Source organism: Filicampus tigris, chromosome 9, assembly GCF_054856515.1.
Source record: "Filicampus tigris isolate MCC_2025a chromosome 9, RoL_Ftig_1.0, whole genome shotgun sequence".
In the NCBI taxonomy this organism is placed as follows: Eukaryota; Metazoa; Chordata; class Actinopteri; order Syngnathiformes; family Syngnathidae; genus Filicampus; species Filicampus tigris.
Genome location: NC_141225.1, coordinates 25,594,349 through 25,619,252, shown reverse-complemented (window position 1 = coordinate 25,619,252; position 24,904 = coordinate 25,594,349). Strand labels below are relative to the sequence as shown.

Genomic DNA, 24,904 nt, shown 5'->3' with positions numbered 1-24,904 from the left:
CCGAAAATGCCGATGTTGGAGCCATATTTTGCAGTATGTGTGTCTTTTTAAATCTTGCGCTCTTTTTCATTTTAGTAAAACTTATTTTTTTCAGGTGTGGCAGTAATACATTTCTTTCTGTACACTGCTTTGTTTGTTTGATTAGGTTTTTGTGACGTTACGAGACGTGCAGAAGCTTTAAAACGTATCTTGAGTAATGAAGCGGGCGCTTCCGCAAAGCGTGTATCGAGATTGCTCGATTTAGTGATGGAGCCGAAAATGACGACGTGTACCACGTGACCGGTTTGGAAACGCTTCAGATTGTGTCGCGAGTTTTAACAGCGACATAAAGCACCCAGGTAGCGGCTCCATGCGAAATAAGTGTGTTTCGAAAGGGTCGTTGCCAGACCATCGTTTGGACACAAATATTGTAGATTGGGAACTACAGTTTGTTAAGTGTTATCGTATTTTCGGCTGTGCAAATACTGTATACGCACTGCACACCTCTCGGAATCCTCACAAAGACTTTGGTGAAGGTTTACAGTGGTGGTTAAGCGCTTGAGCTATAGCTCTGTAGGTAGTACATGTGTGTGTTCGATCCCTGAGCGAGATGCGTTATGTTGTAATTTTTACATCGTAATTTCCACCGTTTATTATAGTCTATGGTGAGATGTTTGTGTTCCAAGGAAAGTGAGGCCAATAACACCTCACTGGGATGGGAAACAAACTCATACAGAATAAATACATCGTATTAGACTATGTCGAAAAATATAATCATACATAATGATTCGTCATTCCTATGAGGCAAAACATCACACATTGAGTGGTTCAGTCAGCTGCCTGTAATTATACACATGACCAGAAGGTGGGGTTGTTCACCATCACTATATTGTGTAAACTCTAAAATGTAAATTGCTGTAATGCTGTATATAAACATTTATGACTTAGATACACCTGAAGGACTCTCTTTTTCATAAAGTGTGATTAAGAATACAATGGACTTACTTCCACAGTAACACATCAAAGGTGAAATACAGCCCCAACAAAAAAAAATAGTGAATCAGTATACATTTATTGTATGTAAATGAGGAGGGAAACATTTTCACAGCAGGAACGAGCGTCAGGAAACTACAAGGAAGAAAAGCAAACATTTCCCAGTAAGTTAGTTAGTGGCACTGCATTTGTGGCGCACGACGCGAACACTGACCGGCTTTTACTCTCCAGAGGGCCGCACGCTCTCGAAGATTCCGGCCTCACGCATGGCGTTGAACTCCTTGACGGCGTCGTACTGCTTGTAGAAGTCGGCGTAGGCTTGCTTGCGTGGCTCCGTCACCGTGTACTACACACACACACACACACACACACACACACACACAACGACGCAAACACAGCAGCTTTCATTTATGTTTTCTTGAGTTGCCTGAACACAAGATTTGAAGTTGTGCCAAAGCCAAAAAAAACGCAATGCTCAAAATGACACCACATTAGCAGGTCATCTGAGAAAGTTTGTTATGGTCACAGGCCTACCAACAACAAAAAACTAGAGCTGCAACCAAAAATTATTTTAGTAGTAGATTAATACGTCATTCATTTTGGTGATTAATCGATGAATCCAATTTTAAAAAAACATGTTTTAATTTCCACGCATTTATTAAAAAATGGCATTATTTCAAATTGAAAGTGCAGAAAATTCACCATCATAATTCAAGTCATGATTTCGTTAATGGTTTTGTCCATGCCATGTAGGAAATTAGTCAACAATATTGATCATTGTTTCCCAACGTAAAAACAAATGTTTAATTTTGATTCAACACAAATCTGCTTTCATCGAGGAATACAGAAATGGGGGAATATTTACTGTTGCGAAGCTGAAATTCAAAGATTTGGAACATTTTCAATAATAAAAAAAAAAGGCAGCTAAAAATCCCCAAATAATAATCGATTAATTTGATCATTAATCACTGCAACGCATATGCAAGAGTCTTAGAATGACCAGTAACTGAAAACTGGTTTGTGTTAAGATGGATCAATGACTTGTTTGTGAGACAGACAACCCGTGCAACTGTTTGCAAGCAACTGAGAGGAAAATGTGTCGCTATGTGCCATTAGAGTGGCCAATGTGTCACCTTGAAGCCGGCAGCCACCAGGATGGACAAAGTGAAGGCGATGGGCAGATGAAAGCGTAGGCGCCTTCCGAGTAGGCCTCGCATCACCGGCTTGGCCAGCGACATCTCCAGCACCTGGATGAGGAGAGAGAGAGAGAAGGAAGAAGAAAAAAAAACAAACAAAAAAAAACAGCATCTGTGAGCCCGAACAAGAACTCAGAGCTGTTATCAACAGCATTTACAACCGCCAGTGACTTCAGTGAACCTGATTGTAAGAACCCCAAGCCGTTACATGTTGCCCAACAATAACTTCAACCTGTTAGTGAGTGTATTAGAATGACCAATAACTTGAATCTCTTATTGGACTGACCAATAACTGTTTGAATGATTTGTAACCAAAGACTCTTCGTAAGGCTACTCAACCTACCAATAACTTCAATCTGTTCGTTTTAGAGCGGAATGTTTTCCTTGTCCTCCTGGGGGTTAAGTCGTTCATATTGGTCAACTGTGAGCATGTGAAGCCTTTTGAGACTTTTCAGTGAAGAAGACCTTGGCTTTAAGTAAGTCAAATGGTAAATGGTGGACAATAAGTCCAAAAAACTAGAAGCAACTGGACTTTTTCCTTCAACAATTCTTTGTTCTAACACTACTGTTAGGAAATAGATTTTTTTTTGTTCTCCTCCATTGTAAAACGTAGATGATACAAAATTAGTAAATAAGGGGCAACTGTAGTGTTAGGAACTGTATTGAACGTTGATCTCAACAGCCATGACATCACGTGGCCAAAAGTGACCAATCACACGCCGCGGTCAAGTGAGGTCGCAGCGGACACTTCCGCTAACAAACACGAGCACTTACTGCGTATTATTTGCGAAATCACGACGATTTTGTGGCAAACACCAAATGTAAAGACCGAGCCTCAAATTTAAAGTTTTAGTCCGTCTTTGTTAATATGCCTTTTTCTCATGGATAAGGAGGACAGCAACATGACCTCGCCGGCTAGCAAGCGACCACGACGGGCAGCTGAGCTAACAAGCAGGCAGGCAGGGAGGTGAAAAGCAACGCAAATCCCGCAAATTGTTCAGCCCGAAGGGCTTTGGCGACATGCCAAATGTTTTGAGCGGGCATAATAGCGTCCAGTTGGACTCACCTTGTTGGACCTTGACGGGGAAAAGCAGCAGACGAGACGAACGTGTCGGTGACAGCGAGCGTATAAGCTTCTGCTTCTTCTTCTTCTGCTACTTTATTTTCGTCGTCGTTATCTTCTGAGAGAAGGCTTAAAGTGCGCGACACTGCCCCTAGACGAACGGCGCTTTCCTGCAATTGACACTTTGCACTGGCTTTCTGCGCATTTGGCTTTATTGGCGACATTATGACAGTTATTGAGGGACAGACCAAATTTAGAGACTGAGACCCCCCCCCCGAAACCACCCGAAATATGATTGACCCCCAATTTCCTCCAGAAATATAAAATTGTCCTCCCGAAAACCAAAATACATTTTGTTGACACGTTTCTACTCTTTATCTTGATGTTGATCTTTTTTTCTGCTGTTGGTTCTGTCTCCGTTAGATGAGGGAGAGGAAGTTCAGTCAATATAGTTGCTGAAAATGTTTGGAATCGATACACCGGTGTCTCTGATGTGAACTACTTTGACTAATTTCTCAACCAGACAAAAAGGTTTGAACTTGTTAACTCGACACAAAAAACGGGAATAACGGGATTAAAATCTTGCCTGGTTGGGTCGTGAGAGCGTTTTGTTCCTGGTGAACTTCCTGAGTGACAATACGGAGTCATTGTGGAGTCACCAGGTGGCATTTTCATGACACAAATGTGTGGCCAATCAACAGCCAGCCAGCTGTCACATGCATGACACAGTATTAGTCAGCCATGTTATACTGTGGAGAGTCAAGCCACATGACTACACATTAAGCTTGTTCCTAACACCACTGTACCCAGACTTCAACCCTATTGAAAACCCAATTAAGGAGCAAAGTCAATTGAACCAAGACAGCTTGTGCTCAATGATTTGGAACACAATGTAATGTCATCATACCTTTATTAGCATGGACCTCTTTTCAGAGATAAACTGCACACGTCGCTTTGGCTTCAAAGATTTATTTGAGAAAACGAGAACGTGTAAGTCAAGTTGAAAAAAGTTGTGGTTTTGAGCGTTCTAGACCAATGTCGCTCGTTTTGGGTTTGTTGACCAGGGCTGCCGTCGGAGAAGGCGCCGGCACTCGGAGGTGCCGATGACGGCATGGTAAGAAAGTCTCTCGTTGGTAGTCTTTGATATTGATTCAGTTTCCGAGTCACTGAGGGCCACTCTTGCAACGGAGGTAGTGTTTGAGGTACTTCCTGAAGCACTTGTCCCTCACGCCGTAGATGATGGGGCTGATGGCGCGGGGCAGGATCTGCACGATGATGTAGCAGGCGAACAGCGAGTCCGAGTAGTTCTTGGGGAACCAGCGGAGCAGAGCGATCTTGACCAGAGCCTCGGCGTACATGGTCATGCACAGCAGGACCTGAACGCCGTGCAGGGCGATGGTTCTACGAGCTTTCTTGGCGTCCTTGTTGGCCGTTTGGGCCGTGAAGAGGATCTTGAAGTACAGGAAGAAGATGACCATCCACACCAGGACCAAGTACACAATGTAGGTGACGTCCCGCTTCTGGGCCAGCAGCGGATCGGGAAAGGCGGTCTCTCGGAGGCAGAAGATTTTGGAGGAGAAGAAGTCGGGAGGCTCGCGGGCCAGCGTGACAAAGAGGTCCGGCAGGGTGGAGATGAGGCTGGCGGCCCAGATCAAGGCGATGAGGACCAGAGTCCTCCTGACCGTGCAGATGCGGGCGCGGTGGAGCGGCAGACACACGGCCACGTAGCACTCGGCCGCCATGCACGCCAGGTTGAGGGGCGTGTTCTCGGTGGGGATGACGGCCATCAGGATGAAGGGGGCGCACACCGACACGCTGATCCTGTACAGGGTGTAGCTGACCACAAACAGGATGACGCTCACGCTCATCTGGATCATGTCGTTCAGAACCAGGTGGACGAACAGGATGTAGCGAGGGTTGCAGTAGAAGATCTGGACACAAAGTTGGAACAAATGCATTGCACTCCAAAGTGCTGCCATGGAAAAGCTGGGACTAGTAAAGCACTTTCTTTCCGTGTCAATGAACCGAGAGGCGGTGACACCTGGGTGAGTCCAAGATGTCTGCTTCAAACCTGGTAAAGCTGCACACATTTGCGACCTACCGACCTACCGGCTGCCTGCGTCTTCCTGCGTTATGTGCGCGGAACCACTCACCCTGGCATCGCACCTACTTGCGGCTGCCGCAAGTCGGCGCTTTCTCCAATGGCACCACAAGTACAAAAGCCTTCCAGTCACCGACAACTCAACGCGAATCGAAAAGCAGACGATTGAAAAGGGCCATCATTCACAAACAAAAAACAAGAACAACGGTGAAGAAAAGAAGATAAATAGCACCCACAAACAAGGGCGGAGTCTTGGAAGACAAATGGCTGGATCCTAACATGGACTCTAAAGTGCACAGGCAGCCAGAGGAGGGAAGTGGCAAGCAGTCCTAATATGTGCTCCCTCTTACGTGCTCCAGCAAAGCGGCCAGAGGAAAGAAAGAGACCCAGAAGAAGAGTCCGGAGAAAACGGGACTTGCCACGGTACTTTGAACGTGCAACTTCAGCTCATCATTCTCCTGCTCATCGAGGGACTGGCCTAACGTGGCACTGAGCGCTTCTGTTGGCGACTGAGGCGTTTTGACTTGGAATCGGATAGGCGAGGCTAGATGCTAGAGGTTCCACGCTAGCCTACTTGCCTGTCATCCACCTAAGAAGGCGCTTTCTGTCGCTCGGATTCATGGCGCCGACGTGCTCTTTTGACACGGGAATGGTTGCGCTCTGTCGTCCACTCACTTAGGAATGCAACGAAGCAAACCTAGCGTGACCACCAAAAACAAGACTCCAAATGTATCTCTTTGACTTTTTCCACTTGGCAGTCGTGCCATGTTCACGTTTTATGACCGGCACTTGCCTTTTCACACTGCGCTGGTTTGATTGGTGCTCACCAAGGGGCAAGATCGATCATATTTGGAAGTTGTTGCTTGACAGCCTGCCAGTCGGTAGCAAGGGACGCATGCCGTGCCGGTTGATCGATTGCCGTTAGCATTCTGAAATCCCTCCGCCAAGTCCTTTCTAATCGGATTCGTTGTCTGACGTCACAGGGATGCCGCTTCTGAGGTGGACATTTGCCAATGTGAGGCTGGGCGCCGCAATGGCAGCCCCCTCGCCTTGCACGACACGGCAATCCATCGACGCGCCCTCCCTGGCAGTTCATCGGGCTGTTCTTTCTACTTGCGTATTAAAAACGGAGCCGTGGGTTGCAGGGAATTCACGTGCGGGCTGGACTAGAGGCCCGCAAACGGCCCACTGGGAAATTGCCGGAAAGACCAGATGATCACTCGCGGCCTGCTGGCAGCACGTACACAATCAAAGCGCCTTTCGTCATCTTCCCCGTAGGTTGGGCAGGATACACTTTCATGGCTTTCGGGAAATGGAAAACCCCGAAACCTTGTGGGAGCAAAGCCAGGCGCAAGTTTTTGTCCAGTTGGTCAGTTTAGGTCGGTGGTAGTCACTGGTCTCTCAGCTGTCTCTCAGCATGAACTAATTGAGACTTTTGCTCCTGCAAAGCTAACCTCCTGCCAGTTGTCACATCGGCTCGCTGTCCAGGAAGCTGTCGTTGCTGCAGTTGCTGTGTGCTGCGGTTTCCTACCTGGTGCTTGCAGAAGGTGTACATGAGGCTGACGTTGATGTAGTTGATTGACAGGCCGATGGCCAGCACCAGCGCATTCTTGAGCACCGCTTTGCTGAGCGAGTCTCGGTACTCGATGAGTTGGCTCCCGTTGGCCGCCGCCGCCGCCGCCGCCGTCGCCGCCGCCGCGCTCATGTCACGGCCCGTGTGCTGCGCAAGCACAACAATCTCTTTTGGAAATCGCCACTTCACATCTGCCGTGGCCCGCTCGAGAAGAAAAATCAAGCCAAGTCTACTTCCTGTTTCCAGCTAAATGGAATTGAATTCATTTGGGTGGAAAATCTCATTCCAAATTTTCATTTGAAGTGATTTGCAAGCAGTATTTTTCACCCAATCCCTTCCTAAAGGGGAAATAAGATGTCCAAACTTTCTGTTGTAGTGCAAAAGTGCACATCCTGTTTACTACTACTTCCATTTACGAGGTAGCCTACGTCTTGTAAAAAAATAAATAAATAAATTAAAAAAAATAAATATATATATATATATATATATATATATATATATTGTACATACTGTACATACAGACACAAGCGTGTAAGTACAATTTTTTTTCTTGTATGTATGTAGGAAATAGTGAGCATGAAGACGTTTTTTTTCTACTTCATCCAACAAGTGGAGGATGGAATGGAATAAATTTTGGCTTTAATGCGACACTTTTGCTTTTGCTTTTTGCTTTTTCTGCGCCCAAATGATTTTTGTTTTAATTAATAGAAAAGAAGAGAAGGAGTATGCGTGTCAATAAAAAAGTGAAAACTGGTGGAAGTAAATTCCGATTAGAAGAGCAGATGAAGGCAAATAAATGTGAAAACTCTTGTACATGCCACCACTTAGCCAAGTGCTCTTCCCTATTCACCCACACTGACACGTATCCTCCCTTTGCTTAACGACATTCAGCTTGTCTTCTTGCATAGCAGCAATTAGTTTTGTCTTTTCTTTGTAGACTTCTGAGGAAGGCGGCCGTGAACGTGGAAACTAGGCGAGCTGAATACAAGGCTTATCGTCTTAAGAAGAGAAAAAAACAAATGGATGTATCCACACTTTTGACCTACCTCATTTCAAATTTGTGACATGTTCCTTCTCTTAGTTGGTCGAAAGCCTTTGGAACAACATTTTTAACAGACATCTTCTTACAAAATGATTATTTCTGTGTTTTACGGTACAATGGCACATCTTAAATAAAATGCACTTTGATTCATGGAGTGAAAACAAAAATGAAGTCAATACTTACCTGCGTGAGCGGGGCGCACCTCTGACACCACACCCGTCCTCCTGCCACCTTTTATAACCTGAAATGGATCATTGGGCTCATGCGCGCACATACACACGCGCGCGCGCGCGCGCGCACACACACAGGAACGCTCACGCACGCACACTCTTAAGGATTCCACGTCATTTATTGCACATAATTCAAATAAAAACTGTTCCGAAATACAAGTTGACAAACAAAGAGTTGTCAAAGATGGCATGCAAATGTCAAGCAGTAAAAAGTTCAAGACAACTGAACTGTGCTCGGGCAGTCATTCTTTGGCAGACCAGCAGAGGGCGTGTGCGTACTGCTACTAATGTTACTCGTGCCTGGTGTTGTTACACACATTTTCACGCCCTTGGTCTGATCTTGGACTCGACTCCCAAAAGTCTCGGTGTTGGACTGAGCGCGGCGCTCTGGATTTTCCGTCCGACCGGCACTGATCTGCTCTTCTTCACCTTGACGGATGTGATAACTTGGAGAAGCGACGACGACGACGACGACGACGACAACGACGACGACGACAACTAATAGCTTCAATTCCCGTGTTGCGAACGCCCCGGCACCCTTGCAACCTTTCGAGTGTCAGCACAGATGAGCTCATGTTAAGCGCTGTCTGAGTATCATTTCAATCGGCTATTTTTTTCACTTGCCCTTTTTCACTGCCTACGAAGGTGGATTTTTGGGGGGCAAAAAATAGGCTGAAAAAAACAGGTGAAGTTTGGAGTTTGTTGCATGTCGTGCTTTGAAAGAATCCTTGAACGAGAGAATGCTCTTTAACAGGTGCGCCGTGTCATGGATTTTTAAATGTGATTTTTATGGTCTTGGTCTTCTCCTGGTCTCGTGAGTTCCAGTCCGGACAAGTCTTGGTCTTGGACACGGTGATCTTGAGCACCACACTATTAGTACAGTATCACACTTGGAGACTCACTGCTGTATAAAATACTACTAAAGCCAACTCAAAACTACTGTACTACTGTTACTACTACTGGTAATAGTTAGTGGCTAGTAATCAATTATTTAGCTAGTAATTTACGAGCGCTAAAAGTCACTAATCCTCACACCAACTATTACTACCACTGCTACTAGTAGAACTACTGCAGTTGAGCCTTCCCAAAGGGTTTGAGCTGGTTGACATTCACAGTTGTTGGAGAGTGTTGTGCCTTTGCTTCTGGTATGAGCTCAGTGTGAAGTCAGCTTTGGTCTTTTGCTTCCAGCTGAGGCTCGAGGCTTTTGGCTTCCAGGCTTGTCTTGTCTGGCCTACGGTCGGCGGGTGTTCGGCTCTTATCAAAGTCCATACACAGCATGTACTGTAAACAAACTCATACATTTAACATATAAGATGAATACGATTGGAGTACAAAGGGAGTCATTCGCTGGCGCCGGGCGCACACCTCCAACGGCGTCGCTTTTCGACCAACCAAATCAAGCGCCTGTTTGTTGAGCCTCGTAAACAAAGCCATTTTCTACTCGTTTGGAAAAATAACATACTCCTACACAAGTTTGGAATTGTGAGAAAACAAAACAAGAATTGTACCAAATCAGGTTTTGAACCTACAGCAGCGAAATTATACACAAACGTTCTTGGTCAGAGCCAAAAGGTTCCGAAACAAAATGTCAAGTGGCTTGATAGTGTAACCATGGCGTGAACATCACTGTTTGTTGTGACGTAACCAAGTGGTGACATGTTGTGCTTGTAGCACTAACGAGCTGCTTGACCTTCATTTGTCCTTTGCGGATTCATCAAGTCATCCAGTCGACGGTCCTCCGAGAATTCCCTCTGCCGTTTGACAATCCTCCCAGGGAAAGCGCCCTGAAAGGGCACGCTGCATCGGGGGACTGGCAAACTTACTAACATGATGATGATGATGATGATGATGATGATGATGATGATCAGAGCTGGGCATTTTACGAAAGACAAATAAGACTATTCATAGTTGCGGCAAAGAAATGGGGGCGGGCCCAAAATATTTTCTTCTCGGGGGGGTGTAACGGAAAATAACTGAAAAGCACTGATCTAATGACACAGTGCCCCTCTGGAGAAAATTTCAGCAGCCGCCGCTGACCCCCACTCCGGCCGTCGGACAATTGGTGAGGCTCGTCGGCCAGGTGTGTGCCGCACCGTAGGCCCGAGTCAGCCGTGGCCGGACAGTTAAGCGAATCCAACTTTAAAAGGTAACCTGCTGTTTGACCTTCACTGGGCGCCAGACTTCCTCTAGCCCGTGGAGTGCACAAGAGGAGGCGTCCGCGAGTGAACGCGCACGGCAGGCCTTCAACTCACGCATATCATCAATGATTGATTTGGCTGTATTATACGGCTCGCTTTCGTCTGATCGATATTGACTTGATGCTAATTGTCTATTTTCCGTTTCATTACTGCACACCTACTAACCATCTATTATTGACTTTGTGTTTCATCAATTATTTATTCCACTCAAATCTATTGTTGACTTTATGTGTGTTATATTCATTTATTTTATGATGACACTTTTAGGTACAGGTCATAGTGTGATTACTTTGATGTAGCGATCAGAATTATGTATCAAATGAACAATTGCATTGATGGAAGTTATAAAGTATGTTGTTGTTATCCTTTCGGCTCTTCCCCTCAGGGGTCGCCGCAGCGAATCAGGCGCACACTCGATTCGCATCATTGATTTGGCAAAGCGTTTTACGCGGGGGGCGGCACGGTGGTCGACTGGTTAGCACGTCCGCCTCACAGTTCAGAGGTGGTGGGTTCGATCCCGGCTCCGGCCTCCCTGTGTGGAGCTTGCATGTTCTCCCCGTGCCCGCCTGCGTGGGTTTCCTCCGGGTACTCCGGCTTCCTCACACGTTCCAAAAACATGCATGGTAAGTTGATTGGACACTCTAAATTGCCCCTAGGTGTGATTGTGAGTGCGGATGTTTGTTTGTCTCTGTGCGCCCTGCGATTGGCCGGCAACCAATTCGGGGTGTCCCCCGCCTACTGCCCGAAGACAGCTGGGATAGGCTCCGGCACGGCCGCGACCCTTGTGAGGACAAGCGGTAAAGATAATGGATGGATTTTACGCCGGATGCCCTTCCTGACGTAACCCTATTAGCAGGGCACACACAGACACCATCACTGAGCGGGAATCGATCCCACGCTGCCCGCACACAAGCGGGGCGCGTGTACCACTACACTATCAGTGACTTTTATGGAAGTTATTAAGTATGTGCACTTGAAACCCATAATGCATTGCATCTTTTCTCATATTGCATGTAGGCTGTGAAAAGCATCCATCCATCCATTATCATGTCATGTCATGTCATCTTCCAAACCGCTTATCCTATATAGGGTCGCGGGGAGTTGCTGGAGCCTATCCCAGCTGTCTTCGGGCAGTAGGCGGGGGAACAATTTAAAACTGACCGAATAAATCAGCCGGGCAATCAATCGGTCGGGCCCTACTCAGTGATCATTTGTGTTCTTTTTTTTTCAGGTTGTCCCTCACAGACAGGAAACGCCTTGGTATGGACAGAAAGCGCTTGTGAGGCTCTCAAGTTACCCTCTCCTCTGTTGTCTTGTCTTTGTCTTCTGCTTCTTGTCTTCTTCTTTGTTTTTTGCGTGTTAGACGTTTTGGGCCAATCCGGTTCAGCAGGGAGTGAGCGGGCTCCAAAACGGCATCCATTCCTGTCAAGTGTAAACGCTGTTGTTGTTTTGAAAAAGTCATAAATACCACAAACTTTCACAATTTATTTTTGGAAGAACTCATTTCAGATTTAACGTTCTGTTAGCATGCAGGAACGTTCTCAATGATTTCCTCCAACAAGGTACATTTATTATTTTTGTTTATTCAGTCAGCATTTTATGAGCAGTTTTGTTATTCATGATCACTAATAACACAAGATTAATGGAGCAAAGGCGTGACGAGAGCTTTTTGTTGTCAACATTTATTAGTATGTGAAATGGAGTCCAATCGATCCGTTGAAGAAAAAACTAAATGCGTGTGTGTGAGTGTGCGCGAGTGAGAAGTGTGAGAGTGGGCGTGCGCAGTCAAACGCTGCCTTTTAAGAAAGCAGAAGCTTCCCGAATTGTCTTGATGTCGAACGCCAGTTGCTGGTATAAAGTGAGCGTGAAGTAAGTCTGATCACATTCTGGATGAGCAATGGTTGAGCTGCAGCATCAGCACAGTTAGCGCATGAGCTAACCGTTTCCTCCATATGAAGAAGAAGAAGTCTTTCGTTTGGCAACATTTCTCCATTTCGCACATAGTACTCGTCAATCATATCATACACATGCCTGGATTAATGCCGTTAGCTGGACTCCTTAGCGGTAGCATTAGCGCTGCTCTCTAGTACAGCTCAGCAAGCCATGCTCACTTAGCATGATAGTGTAAATATTATCAATTGAATATTTAGTGTAGACTTGAGAACCAATGGCTTTTTAGCATTTCAAGTGGTGTGTGGTTTGAGCAAACTAGCCCTAGCGCCACTCGTGTTGGCGTCGACCACTTACCGACCATAGCTAGCTCAAACGCTTTTTTCTACTTTTGATTTGCGTGACTGCACTTCTACGGTATTTGAAGACCACTGAAATGTTTTCTGTCTTATTGTTCTTAATGATAGTTATTCAAAACCGAACTGTCTTTTCCATCGTCGGCATGACTGTCTCAATGTTCGGCGCCACCTTCAGGCCAATGTAGCATCACAACAACGAGGTACGTCACCTTTTTTTTCCAAATCAGTCACTACAAGTTACCATTCGATCACATGAATACATATAAAGTGTTTTTAATGCGCAAACAAAGCAGGCATCTAATGTGAACCAATCGGGTGTGAGCGTGTCCCTACAGTGAACCAGTCAGTTGGAAGCATGTCCTCTCAACGTCGCAGTGAACCAATCAAGTGTGAGTGCGTCCTCAGTGCCGCAAGGAACATACCAGGATTGGTTGTACCCCTGCAGTGAACCAGTCAGGCATGGGCATGTCCTCACAGTGTTTCAGTCAACCAATCAAGAGCAAGAGTGTGCCTGCAGTGACCAATCAAGTGTGAGTATGTCCCTATAGCAACCAAGGGTGTCCCTGGAGTGACCAATCAGGTGTCTACCTGCAGTGAATCGATCAGGCGGGAGCATGTCTTCAGCATTGCAGTGATCTTAAAACAAGAAAGTAGATGAAACCATCTGGTAGGTTACATCTTCCATGTTTTCCCATGATGCTTCGCTCTCCATTCAAGCTGGTGTGATTTTTTTTTTTTTTATCCCTTCTCGTGTCTGTTATTATTACTTATTCATGTATTTATTTGGGAGTTCTGCTGGTTCTACCTGGTTTCCACTGGACTCTACTTGGTTCCGGTCCAAGCATGGTCTGAATGCGGCGAGGGTGCGCACTGCTCCGAGTCTGAGTCCGACTCGGCCTCCGCAATGTAGGGTCTCATGGTGGAACAGCAAGAGGCCCCCGCTCCTCCCCCGAGGTTGGATGCCAGTTTGGTGGATGAGTAGAAACCATTGTTGAGGAGGTCTAGGTTCTCCCTGGACTGTGAGATGGAGAACCCGCTGAAGGAGTGCTCCAATTCATCATGGTCCACAGACGGGATGGACAGAGAGCGCTCGCTGTCGGGCTTAACATCTTCCCCCCCCGCCGCCCCTCCTCCATCCTCGCCCCCTCTCTCAGCCTTCTCAGCCCCCGCCCTCTCGCCGGCACTGTGGCGGTTGGCCCGATTCCCGCCGTGCCGTTCTCCGGCTGGCGGCGGGGGAAGTCGAACCAGCGACCCGTCCCCCGCCGGACTTGGGGTGTTCCCGTGGCTACGCTGTGGGGGAGGCGGGGCCTGTTGATGGAATTGGGAACTGATTGGCTGCCAGGAAGTGGAGGGGGGGCAGGTGCTGGCATTGTGGTTCCGGGGGCCAGTCGAACTGCTAGACCTGACCATCTTGGTCCCAAAATGACTCTTGTCCACATTGTCACCTGGCAACACTCTGAAACAACAACAACAACGGCAAGTTCTAGGCGTATGCCTTAGATTCACAGGGTCAGATGCTAAACTAGAAGAATGCCTTGGATTTAATCTAAGCAACCAGGATCAAATACTAACTGAGGGATCTTGTGAATAGACTGGCTCTTCTCCAGCTGGTCCACTGGACTGTGGTAAGGTGGCGCCGGGTCTGGTTCCTTGGATCCAAAGTAGGCATCAGTCTCCGTCTGTGGGATTCCCATTCGCTGGATGTAGATATTGACTAGGAAGTCCAGCTTTCTCTCCATAGAAAGCACCTGACACACACCAAAAAAGGACAAATCACCAACACTGATCACCAAATGACGTTCTAACAGTCGCACTGCTTGCCAGTGGTGATTGTTCACCTGCTTCTCCACTTTCCCCAAGCGTCCCATCATGCTTGGGTCCTCGGGGAGTTCTTCCCCTGCAGCTTTTGGGCGGTCCTTGTCTGCAATTGGTGTTCCTCTGCCCACAATCTGGTCCACTCTAAAACCAGGAAAACAAACAAAAGAACCGCTGCATTCTGACAACTAACTACAATCTGGAGAAAGTCGAGGGCAGACTATGTGTACCTGGACTGAAGGTTCTTGATGCGTGCAAGCATGTCCAGGTGCCCTGCTGAATACTGTTCAATCACATCCATGACATCATAGGGACGAAGACTCTCCTTAAACTTCCTCTTGGATACCATGAAGCGCATGATACTGGGAGACAGGAAAAAGGAGGTCAACACCTTGTCCTGACATCGAGTGTGGACTGGTCTTTAAGACTATAGCTGAGTCAAGCCAAGATTCCAGACTAGTTTCATATTTTAGTTGGAATGGATCACAAGATACTAGGCTATTTTTTTGTCTTACCATATGGACAGGGTCATAAGATTCTTGAGGAAATTCATGTCCTAGATGGACAAAATAATACAATTCTAGACTAGATTCATTTCGCAGATGAACTGGATCATGAGAGTCTAGAATAGATTGTCTTTGAAGAGCACAAATAACAACAAAAATAATACCACCACCAAAAAACACAACAAAAACAGTGGAGCGAGACAGAACAAGACAAGAAGAGAACATGGAAGCTAATTGGTGTCAGTCCGTCTCTTACCCAACAGCTGATGGTGACGTTGGTCCTGGGGTGAGCAAAATAAACCAAACTGTGAACCAAAATGTGAATCTTAAGGCAAAGAAACAGCGAGCAAAGCAATGAATGAAGTTGACAAAATGGCATCGGAGGCGTCCGTTCCGGAAGGAGAGTCTCCGTACCAGATGGCTCGGATGGTGACCTTGATGCCGGGTGTCAAATCTTGCGGGACGAACTCACAGTGGCAACTCTTGTTGTCATCGGCCATGTCTTCTCCTGGCAGGCTAGCGTCTGTAATGGCCAACGACAAGGCGGAGTTACAGCGGCGGTGTAATATGGCAGCCGCGTGTGATTGGTCGTATGCGTGCGCTAACCTGGCGAGCTCTTCTGTCTGAACTCTTCATCCTGCATCTCTATGAGGACTACACGAGAAGAACACACCACACGCTTCAGAATCAGCACCAGACACCCAAAAAGAAGAAACACCCACATTGAAAGCTACAGTCCTTACATCCTGGAAATTATTAGCATAGCTTAGCATTTAGGAAGTCCCACAAGGCAGCCGAGCTAGCACATCTTGTTGGTCAATGTGAAACCGCTCGCTAAGACCTGGTACACACATAAGGATTTTTCAAATCTTAAAAGATTGTTTATCTGTTACAGACTACACAAAAAAAAGATGAAAAGTCAGGCATTCGACAATTTTAGCCATTTTGTGTGCTGTGTTTTCTGATAGTCACACACACATAACAGCACATACATTAAGATTCTGTTCCACCACCGATCTCGAAACAAAGTCCTCCGAGGCAGCAATCCGGCTTCATCGCGTTATCTTTCCAAAAGAAATAAGAACAGACACTTCCAGCTATGTGGCGATGTGGGACCAGAAGCGAGAGCGTTGTAAAATGAACGACGTCTTCAAAAAAGACTTGCTTTGGGAAATACTTCTTCTGCTGTCTGTTGAACCCCCTTTCATACCAAAAACACCATCGAGTAGGACATTGTGGTTTATTTCTCACTGCTTCCTTGCTGGTCAGTCAGGGCACTTCTTTGATTGGTTACATTGCATTCACGTCACAGTTCACAGAGTCTTTGAGTCATTTGACTCGAGAGACGTCGGCTTCCCACACGCATGTGAAGATTTTTGGTCAGAAATATTAAGAATGAAAGAATACCTGCCCGGTCCCATTATCGGACAAAGCCACTCTTAACACACCCCAGGCCAAAGGATAATCTGATGGAACAATCTTACTTGAAAACCTTTGTTAGGAAGGGACACAAGTGGGATAAAAACAGCCCAATTATCTTTATGTGTGTACCTGGCCTAAAGCTCATCGGAGTTTTAGATTTTAACAGTGGACCACAAAAAGAACTCCGAACACTGTTTAGGCTCCGCTCCCATCCATCTGTCCCTCCGCACATCTATCCAAACATCCATCTGTCCGTCATCCATCTATTACATCCAAACATCCGTCCGCCTGGCCGGCCACCCGATCCGGCGGTTTGTCCGTCCAGCCATCCATTCATCCTGCCAAACATCCATCATTCCTTTATGCCAGGCATCCATTCACCAACTCGTACATTCAAACAGCCATCCATCAATGCATATGATTTGCCCCTCTCTGTCCATTCATCTATTGCATTCTGCCAAACATCCATCAATACCAGATGTCCTTCCATCCATCTATTCATCCTACATTCCAAACCCTCTCCCAGCCATCACCTACCATCCTAACGTCCATGCATCCATTAACCCATCCATCATCCATCCATGCACCCATCCACCCACCCATCCATTCATGCACTCATCCATCATCCATCCGGCCAGCCAAACAACCTTCCAAACACTCACCCGACCATTAGCTTTCTGTACAGCTGTCCATCCAACGAAGCCTCCATCCATCACTTCATTTATACCTCCATTATCCATCCAGCAAAAAATCGTCAATGCTCCTCTGCTGGTCCTTTTGGGTCTTTTCTCTCATCACTTCCTTGCCTGTCTCTTTTTCTGCATGGTTTCCTAGCCTCCTTTGTCTTTTATGAATAAAAGGGACTTACTCACTTTGTAAACCCCCCGTGGAATGTCATTGCAATCAAAATCCAAAAAGTGTGACATTATCTTTGATTTTCAAACGGATAATTGTGACAGGACTTCAGTGTATGGTCTTCCACCACTCATAGTGTCCTTTAAAATGTGACTGGACACATGATTGGACATATGACTGGACAGGTGATTGGACACGGAGCAGACCAGCATAGGACGTCCTACCTTCAGAGTTCTGGCGGGATGCGGCTCCTCGAATCCTGAAGGCCTGCCTTGTTCTGCTGCGTTCGCCAAAGCTCCAGCTCTTAGGAACCTTACTGGGACTGTCCTCCAGACTGGGATCTATGCTGGGGGAGCGGCGCAGGGCCTGAACACCGCCGGCGGGGACACCGGGAACTCCGGGAGCCACGCCTGGACCAACCACCGGGACCACTGGCAACAGGAAGTAGATGGAGGACATTGGTATCGGAGAGTGAGTAATGGTGGACTACCTGGACAAGACTCACCATGCTGAGGAGAACCTTTTCCTTTGGTTCCTGAACTGCGTGGAGATGAGAAGACTCTCTCCTTTAGACTCACCTTCTGACTGTTGGGACAGGACTAAGTCAAAAGGCCTGATTCATTCGGATCCCTAACAGCGGAAGCTAAATTACTGGTATGTGTGGACTCTTGACGGATTGCGCACACTGCTGGTGGGTGTGTTGCGCATGACCTACTAAGATTGCGGCACAATTGGTGAACAGCCACAAGTTGTGGAGACTGACCTATTTGTTTGACCTTGCGGTAGCACTGATCGCTTTCACCATGGAAAATCTAGGAGCGCCGTAATCATAAAATTAAGTTTGAAGTGATGGGACCGAACGTGTTCGTAACCCTGGATATTTGGCCCCAACGTTTGTTGCGACCACCTTCGAATGAATGCAGGACTCGTGACTGGGACCGGCTCCAAAGGGAGTACTTTGTGGAAATGCGGCAATATTGCCCATTTGGCAGATGCAATCCCAGATGTGCCTGGTTTGTGGATCAGCTACCACATCAACTTTGTGCCCAATTTTGCTGGTGCAAACCTTTAGGTAATAAGGCCCAAAGTGTGCTTGGGTTTCACTAAGCTTCACTCTTACACTTCTGAGAATCAAACCGTGAACTCTGACCTGGGAGAAGGGTCTGGTTGGACATCCTTCCTGCGGAGACACAAGAAAGGTAGATAACAATTACAATTATAATAGCATTAAAATCAAAAGACAAACACAAATTCCAAGACAGAGTTCTTGAAGATTGACTGAATGAAAAAGGTGAGACCTGAATGAGAGCCCTGACTTGTTTTTGAGATTCCTCAGCAGGTCCAACTGGTTGAGGGGCGGAATTAACCTGGAAAGACACATTGTCACACCTCGTGTTTGCCTTGGGCTGCTAATTGTCTAATTGTACATGATGATGCCCTACCCGTTCAAATTGGAGCAGCTACCTCCATAAAGATAATCAAAGCTCAACTTCAGATTTAGTTTTGCACTTTTGCATTTTGGAAGGTTACCAGCACCTTGTATGCAAATTGCCTCTTGCCCGACCTCACGCCTGGAACATCTACTGTAGATTTTGTCCTGTTTTACCGTCACTTCTCTCGCCTGCCACCTCCTTTCCTGCTCGGTGGTGATGATTGAATGCGAAGCCGTTTCTGGATGGATTCTGCACCGACTGACCAGGGCAAGAGCTGAGGTGGACCGGGGGACCACTTCCCCGGAGGCATTGCTCTGGAGGATTCTGCATCAACTGACCGGGTCAGGTCCTGAGGAGGAACCACTTCTATCTGTGTCTCTTCATCTCACTAACTCGACTTTTATGTATGTTGAATCCGATTCTGATAAATGTAGCTCGGCAGCCATTGTAGCTTATCCTGTAAGGGGGAACCGTTTATTGGTGGTCCCCTCTCAAGGTTTCTTCCTTTCCTTCCCCCAAATGGGGTTTTGACTGTTTCTTTGCCCGGTTGGGGATTCAGATCAGGGGATGTTGACAATCTTCGTCAGCCATGGGCCTGTGAAGCCCTTTAAGATCTTTTTGTAAGGTCTCGACACATACATTTGACTTGACGTTTGATCTAACGTTTGTCTGGACACGGTGGACTGACCTGTACATGGGGACGGACACGGTCCTCTCGTAGTAGTCCCACGTGGATGTCAGGTCGGATCGACTCAGATTTGTGGCGTAAACCCTCCACGCAGCCTGCACAAACACAGCAGGTGACTTTTAGTCTAGTCTACTCTAGTCTATCCAGCTCTGCTCTATTCAACTCTACTCTATTCTGTTTTATTCTATTCTACTCTAGCCAATTCCAGATCCTGTCTTGTGCTACCTGAATGAGTCCAGCTGCTGGGTTTCGTCTTTTCTCAAAATGTTTTTGTCTGTGCTGCTCTTGGACCTTGAGAGCGAACCCAGAACCCAGGATGCCCTGACAACCAGAGAGGAAGCAGACAGCCAGAAAGCAGATTATCTACACAGACACACACACACACACACACACACACACACACACACGCACACTTCCCCCCCATCCCCCCCACCCCCCAACACACACACACGCACACGCAAGCACTTACAGCTGGCAGAGCAAAGAAGGACACGCCGATCAGAGTGAACGTGGCTGCCAGAAGGCGACCGTTCCAGGTGATGGGGAACTTGTCTCCATAGCCGATGGTGGTCAGCGTGATCTGACGGACACGATCGAGCGGCCAATCAGAGGACGTCCGACACTCGACGGGTTTGTCGCCAGAGGATCGGAGGAAATCTCACCAGTCCCCACCAGAGGGCGTCAGCGTACGTCTCAAATTGTTCGTTGTCTTCTTTCTCGGCCAAATAAACCAGGAAGCTGGCCAGAATCAGACACAGGAAACCGATGTACCAGGCTGTGATCAGCTCCTGAACACACGCACACACACACACACACACACACACACACACACACACAAAGTCCTTGAAGCTCCAACTCAATCTGCCGCCACTGCGGCAGCAAGAAATCAATAAGTCACATCAATCACGTCCACAGTCAATACACAAGATAACATGATACGACTTGCTGTGTCACACACACGCATGCGCGCACCACTGCACAAACGCGCGCGCACACACACACACACACACACACACACACACACACAACAACTATAGTGTTGACCGGGGGTGACCAAACTTTATCCTCCGTGGGCCACATCCCCCAAAACTGGAAGTGATGCAAGGACCACTTTGGCATTGGTCAACTGTCTTCAACACGCTAAAAGCATTTCTCAAGCAATTAGACTTATTGTGACAAAGTGCTGCATGGCAGCTTTCCGTTCAAACTGGTGAGAAGGAGTAGACGCAGTTTGAGAGTTTTCAGGATTTGGGCGTGAAGCGCAGCCCTGCATCCAACCAGAGGAGATCTGGCCCTGCCCTGAGCGGATCTTCGGATTCAGAAGCGACACAAGAGCCGTGTGAAATATGACGGATGACAATCTTGAAAGCGGTGTTGATTGGGCCATCATTCACGTACGTCCAACTGTCTATTGGCAAATTGGACCGTGACGCAGAGCGCCAAAGTGGAGGACATTTCCGCTTCCGAAATGGAGTCGTCTTTATTCACGAGGCGTTACAAAGAGGAATGGGACTCTTAGTCTTTTTGTTGTTTCTTTGCACGTCTAGAAAAGCGCTGCATAAAAAAAAAAATATTGTTATTATTTGGAGTAGTTGTTGCAATTATATGGTGTGTTATAGTCGATTGGGGATGTTGGTGTCGCAACCCTCTGGCTTTGTCAAGAGCCGCATCGCATCGACTGACGTTGCGGGTCATGTCAAATAATTTTTTTAATTATCATTTTTTTTTATATGTGCTTCGGGCCATTAAAAGAAAGAAAGAAAGCAAGAAAAATAAATTGACGATGAGCCACAAATGGCCCCCGGGCCGTAGTTTGGACACCCCCGCTGTAGACAAAGACCAGTCTATCCCTGACATTGCCTGAGGAGGTGCCGACATTGGCCGGCGACCGGTCGATCGCGCCTCACCTTGCTGTGGGCGTAGACGACCGATCCCAGCAGCTTCCAGGTTCCTCCGCGGCGGTCCATGCGGATCATGCGCAGAATCTGAAGGAAGCGCAGCGAGCGGATGGCCGAGGTGGCAAACACGTTTCCCTGCGTGCCCGCCGCCAGCACCGAGATGGACGCGATCAGCACCATGATGTCTGAGGACGCAACGCGCGCACGCGTTAACACAAACACACGCAAACCCACGCACAGCCATGAACACCCGCATGCTCATCAACGCACATATGCGCGCTCACATACAGTCCATACAAAAAAGACATGGACACACACACACACACACAGACGCACGGGGTCCGGCTCACCGATGACGCAAAAGGGCTTCCTGGCGAACTTGAGTCTTCCTCGCCATCCTCGATATCGGCAGCAGCAGCCCGCCGCCCAGATGCGCACCGTGTACTCCACGCCGAACACCACGATGGTCACCACCTCCTGCGCAAACGCACAAAGCAAGTCAGCGGCCGGCGCCGACCGCTCCCCCGTCCGTCCATACGTGCCCCGCCGTTGCCTGGCCGCCGGTGCCCCGTTTGTCCAGAGGCGCCCCGACACTGCCCGGCGACCAGTCTGTCGTTTGTCTGCTTTATGTGCCCGGACACGGGTTGGAGACCGGTCCGTTGTTTGTTCATATTTCAGCCTCGGGACAGCGCATCCCCCAAGGCGCCGCTCCACTGTGGAATGCCTCAAGGCTCAATCCTCGGGCCATTTTTTTATGCTGTGCTTGTTCCCCCTAGGATCTATTTTTAGATAACATGGCATCTCCTTCCACCGCTATGCCAAAGCTACCTGCCCTTGCGGCGGAACAATCCTGACTCCTTCAAACCTCTGCATGCACTCCTGGAAGATGTCAAGGCATGGCTGGCTTGAAACGGGGGGGTCGCTAAGAACAAAACTGAAGTCGTGGTGTTTGGTCGCAGCAATGCACGTGGTGCATTGCTCCTGGTGATCTGGGCCACCTCAAAGCTTTGGCGAGCCACTTGCTACAAGTCTAGTCTCTGACCTCACGCTGGACAAGCAGGAAAATGCTGTGGTGGGGGGAAAGAGCTCTTTTTCAGCTTAGGAGGCCGTCCAAGGTCAAACCTTGAAACGGGCAGCCTCTGAACATTAGGCAAGCGCCCACTCTGCAGGGCACGTGTTCAAATCACGCTTCAAAACACATTTTGAGGCCTCTGCTTGCAAAACACTGCCTGAGTGACTGCTCATGTCACACCATGTATGATTAAGAGTTATTTGTTTGTTCTGTCTTATAACTTGTACAGCACTTCACTTCACTTCACTTGGCTATGACAACACAAATCCACGAGATTTGTTTTGAGTCTAATAGTTTATGGTTGTGTATTTATTTGCATGTAAAGCTTTATGGTTGTGGTTTTCTGTTAAATCTGAAATTATTTATATTCGAGACTGTCTCTCGTGTTTGATCGCGGGGCATTGACAATGTATGGAAACGCTTTTCGCTTCCTGTACAGTAGGTGGCAGTATGCACCACAGAGCTGTAATCCGCCCATGAACCAAGAAGAAGGAGAAGATGAGCACTTGTCAACACAAGTTGGAGTGCTCTACTTGGACTGGGTTTTTATGGACCCTTGGCCACAATGCACAGCTGGATTCTGGTGAAGGTCAGACATTTTAAACCCTAGTTTAAACCCTAGTTTAAACCCTAGTTTAGACAGTTGACCTAGCCACCAGTTCAATAGACTGGCAAATAAGCGGATGTGAAACGGACCCAGTGACGAACCAGCGGACTTCTGAGGGACTTCCGACCTGACCAACTACCTGACGGACCGAACAACGGACGGTTACAGGTTGGTTCGGCTTGAAAAAAAATGACGGGTGAGGAACGACCAATCGGCAAAGTTCGGTAAGATGCCCACCTCTGCGCTATACTATTCAAGTGGGATGCTATGATATGTTTGGTACGTCCGGCAGCAGTGACGTCTTACCAGGATGTAGAGGGCGTCCTCTGAGCTCTTCTCGTACTCTCGGATGGTGGAGAAGACCGACAGGACCAGGCAGGAGAAGACCAGCAGGAACCTGAGAGGACAAACGCCACCCACGGACGGCGACAAACAGAAAGTGACGGCGCAACGGCCGTCTTAGCTTTCGGGAAAGTCAGCGGCCAGTCTGCACGTGCGAAACGTGAACGCTTAATGATCGGACGCTCGGCTGGACGCTTCGACTGTTGGAACCCGTCCAGCAAGTTGAGGACCACCTGTGCGTGGGTGTGCGCGTGCGTGTATGTATGTTGCGTGCGTGTGCGTTCTCACACGTAGGCGTGGTAAATGAAGGCCCACCCCCTGGGCCTCTCAAGGACGTTGTAGAGGAAGTTCTGCAGCCGCCTGTAGAGGGCATTCCTCTTGGGAGCTTTCTTGCCGCCCGACACGCTGCTGCGCTGACGCCGAGGACCTTCGTCGGCTGCTCAACACAAACGGGCTGCACTCAATATGATCAGCGTCGCAACAACCGCAACAAAAACAATCAGCAACAATCAAAGGCACCACGAACGCTCATCGCCACAATACTTCAGGGGTCTTTTTTGTTGATGTTTTTTTGGTGGAGTTGGTGCTTCATCTGGCCTAGGGGCGACTAAAGCTACGTGGTTAAAAAATCTGTCGTTAAGCCCCTCCAGTATTTGATTTGATATTCTAAAATATAAATGATTTTCTTAGCCCGGCTATGTATGGGTCAAGGCCCCCGAAAAGGCCGGAGCTGGAGCCGTGCCTGCAGGAGGCGCTACTGAGCACTGAGCGGTGCACAATTCTTTCTTTCTCTTCTTTCTACGGACCGAGCTGACAACCCTGAGATAAAACGCGAAACCCTGAATTTAAACACTAAAGTGAAAACCTAAACAATCAATGACAAATTTTATATTTCTTATTTTGCGTGTCTTCAATGTATTTTGATTCATTTCATTTGTGGATTAAAACGTGTACTGAAATGACATTCAAGTAAAAAAAAAAAAAAACAAAACAAAAAAACTGCCACATGACGGTCGAGTGACGTCACAGCGACGCGGATCCCGGTCTGTTTTATTCATCGACATATTCATTGAGGAATTTACCTGCAATGAGCAGCGCTCCGTCTCTGCTGGAGTCGGTCCCGCCGGCCTCCAGACCCACGAAGCCGACTTTCAGCTTCTTCTGGTCGGCCTGCGCTCCGGGGAACACGCCGCCGTTCCGAGACTTCTGCACCATGACGTCTCCGCACCTCCGGACGGATCGGACGAGGCCGAGCTAGTGAGCGCGAGAGCCGGCGGACGGAGCTGCCGGGGCGGCCTGGTCCGCGCGAAGCATCGCTGCCGGCAGGGAGGAAGATGGATGAAGAGGATGCTGGCAAAACAAGCAAGCTGCTGATCTGCAAATTGTTTTGTCTCCTCCGAGGCGACTTCCCGCACAGACCGGAAGCGCAATGACGTCACGGGCGGCTTTCAATTCAAAAAAAGAAGAAAAAAAAAACAGGTGAGATGACAACCAGACACAACAGTGTGTGTGTGTTTGTGCGTAAAGCATTTAATGTCAGACCTTCCGTCACCATAGCAACCTCCAGTTACCATGACAACCCCAGAAAGGACCCTCAAGCAGGAAGGAAGGAGGAGGCGACCGAGGTAAAGAGGACGACATA

The 24,904-nt window shown here is 47.8% G+C and overlaps 3 protein-coding genes across 3 annotated transcripts; all 3 read right to left on the bottom strand.

Annotated features, from left to right (window-relative positions):
- Nucleotides 1-1,032: 1,032 nt before the first annotated feature.
- On the bottom strand, nt 1,033-3,357 carry cox6c (cytochrome c oxidase subunit 6C). Its single transcript, XM_086040606.1, has 4 exons — nt 3,235-3,357; nt 2,106-2,219; nt 1,187-1,318; nt 1,033-1,107 (listed from the first exon to the last, which is right to left on the bottom strand). Exons 2-3 carry the CDS (start codon nt 2,208-2,210, stop codon nt 1,193-1,195), a joined length of 231 nt encoding a protein of 76 aa, XP_085896732.1. The 5' UTR covers nt 2,211-2,219; nt 3,235-3,357; the 3' UTR covers nt 1,033-1,107; nt 1,187-1,192.
- A 1,008-nt stretch (nt 3,358-4,365) lies between these two features.
- LOC147142787 (odorant receptor 131-2-like) lies at nt 4,366-7,048 on the bottom strand. Its single transcript, XM_086040972.1, has 2 exons — nt 6,864-7,048; nt 4,366-5,162 (listed from the first exon to the last, which is right to left on the bottom strand). Exons 1-2 carry the CDS (start codon nt 7,035-7,037, stop codon nt 4,395-4,397), a joined length of 942 nt encoding a protein of 313 aa, XP_085897098.1. The 5' UTR covers nt 7,038-7,048; the 3' UTR covers nt 4,366-4,394.
- Nucleotides 7,049-11,846: 4,798 nt separating this feature from the next.
- kcnq2b (potassium voltage-gated channel, KQT-like subfamily, member 2b) lies at nt 11,847-24,811 on the bottom strand. Its single transcript, XM_086041279.1, has 19 exons — nt 24,345-24,811; nt 23,551-23,698; nt 23,227-23,317; nt 21,592-21,718; nt 21,251-21,426; nt 20,006-20,131; nt 19,813-19,923; nt 19,569-19,664; nt 19,344-19,438; nt 18,521-18,589; nt 18,373-18,402; nt 17,728-17,807; nt 17,447-17,653; nt 15,552-15,599; nt 15,360-15,468; nt 14,670-14,801; nt 14,463-14,583; nt 14,197-14,372; nt 11,847-14,080 (listed from the first exon to the last, which is right to left on the bottom strand). The coding sequence occupies exons 1-19, from the start codon at nt 24,475-24,477 to the stop codon at nt 13,447-13,449; spliced, it is 2,709 nt and encodes a 902-aa protein (XP_085897405.1). The 5' UTR covers nt 24,478-24,811; the 3' UTR covers nt 11,847-13,446.
- Nucleotides 24,812-24,904: the final 93 nt, after the last annotated feature.

Bases quoted from the DNA above. Each gene is read 5' to 3' on its own strand.
- cox6c (XM_086040606.1), bottom strand. From the start codon at position 2,210: ATGTCGCTGGCCAAGCCGGTGATGCGAGGCCTACTCGGAAGGCGCCTA. The intron at 1,319-2,105 runs GTGACACATTGG...GTGTGTGTGTAG, and splicing joins TGGTGGCTGCCGGCTTCAAG to TACACGGTGACGGAGCCACG.
- kcnq2b (XM_086041279.1), bottom strand. From the start codon at position 24,477: ATGGTGCAGAAGTCTCGGAACGGCGGCGTGTTCCCCGGAGCGCAGGCC. The intron at 19,665-19,812 runs GTAAGTGCTTGC...TCTGGTTGTCAG, and splicing joins CCTTCTTTGCTCTGCCAGCT to GGCATCCTGGGTTCTGGGTT. The intron at 19,439-19,568 runs GTAGCACAAGAC...GTGTTTGTGCAG, and splicing joins CAGCAGCTGGACTCATTCAG to GCTGCGTGGAGGGTTTACGC.
- LOC147142787 (XM_086040972.1), bottom strand. From the start codon at position 7,037: ATGAGCGCGGCGGCGGCGACGGCGGCGGCGGCGGCGGCGGCCAACGGG. The intron at 5,163-6,863 runs GTAGGAAACCGC...CTTTGTGTCCAG, and splicing joins ACACCTTCTGCAAGCACCAG to ATCTTCTACTGCAACCCTCG.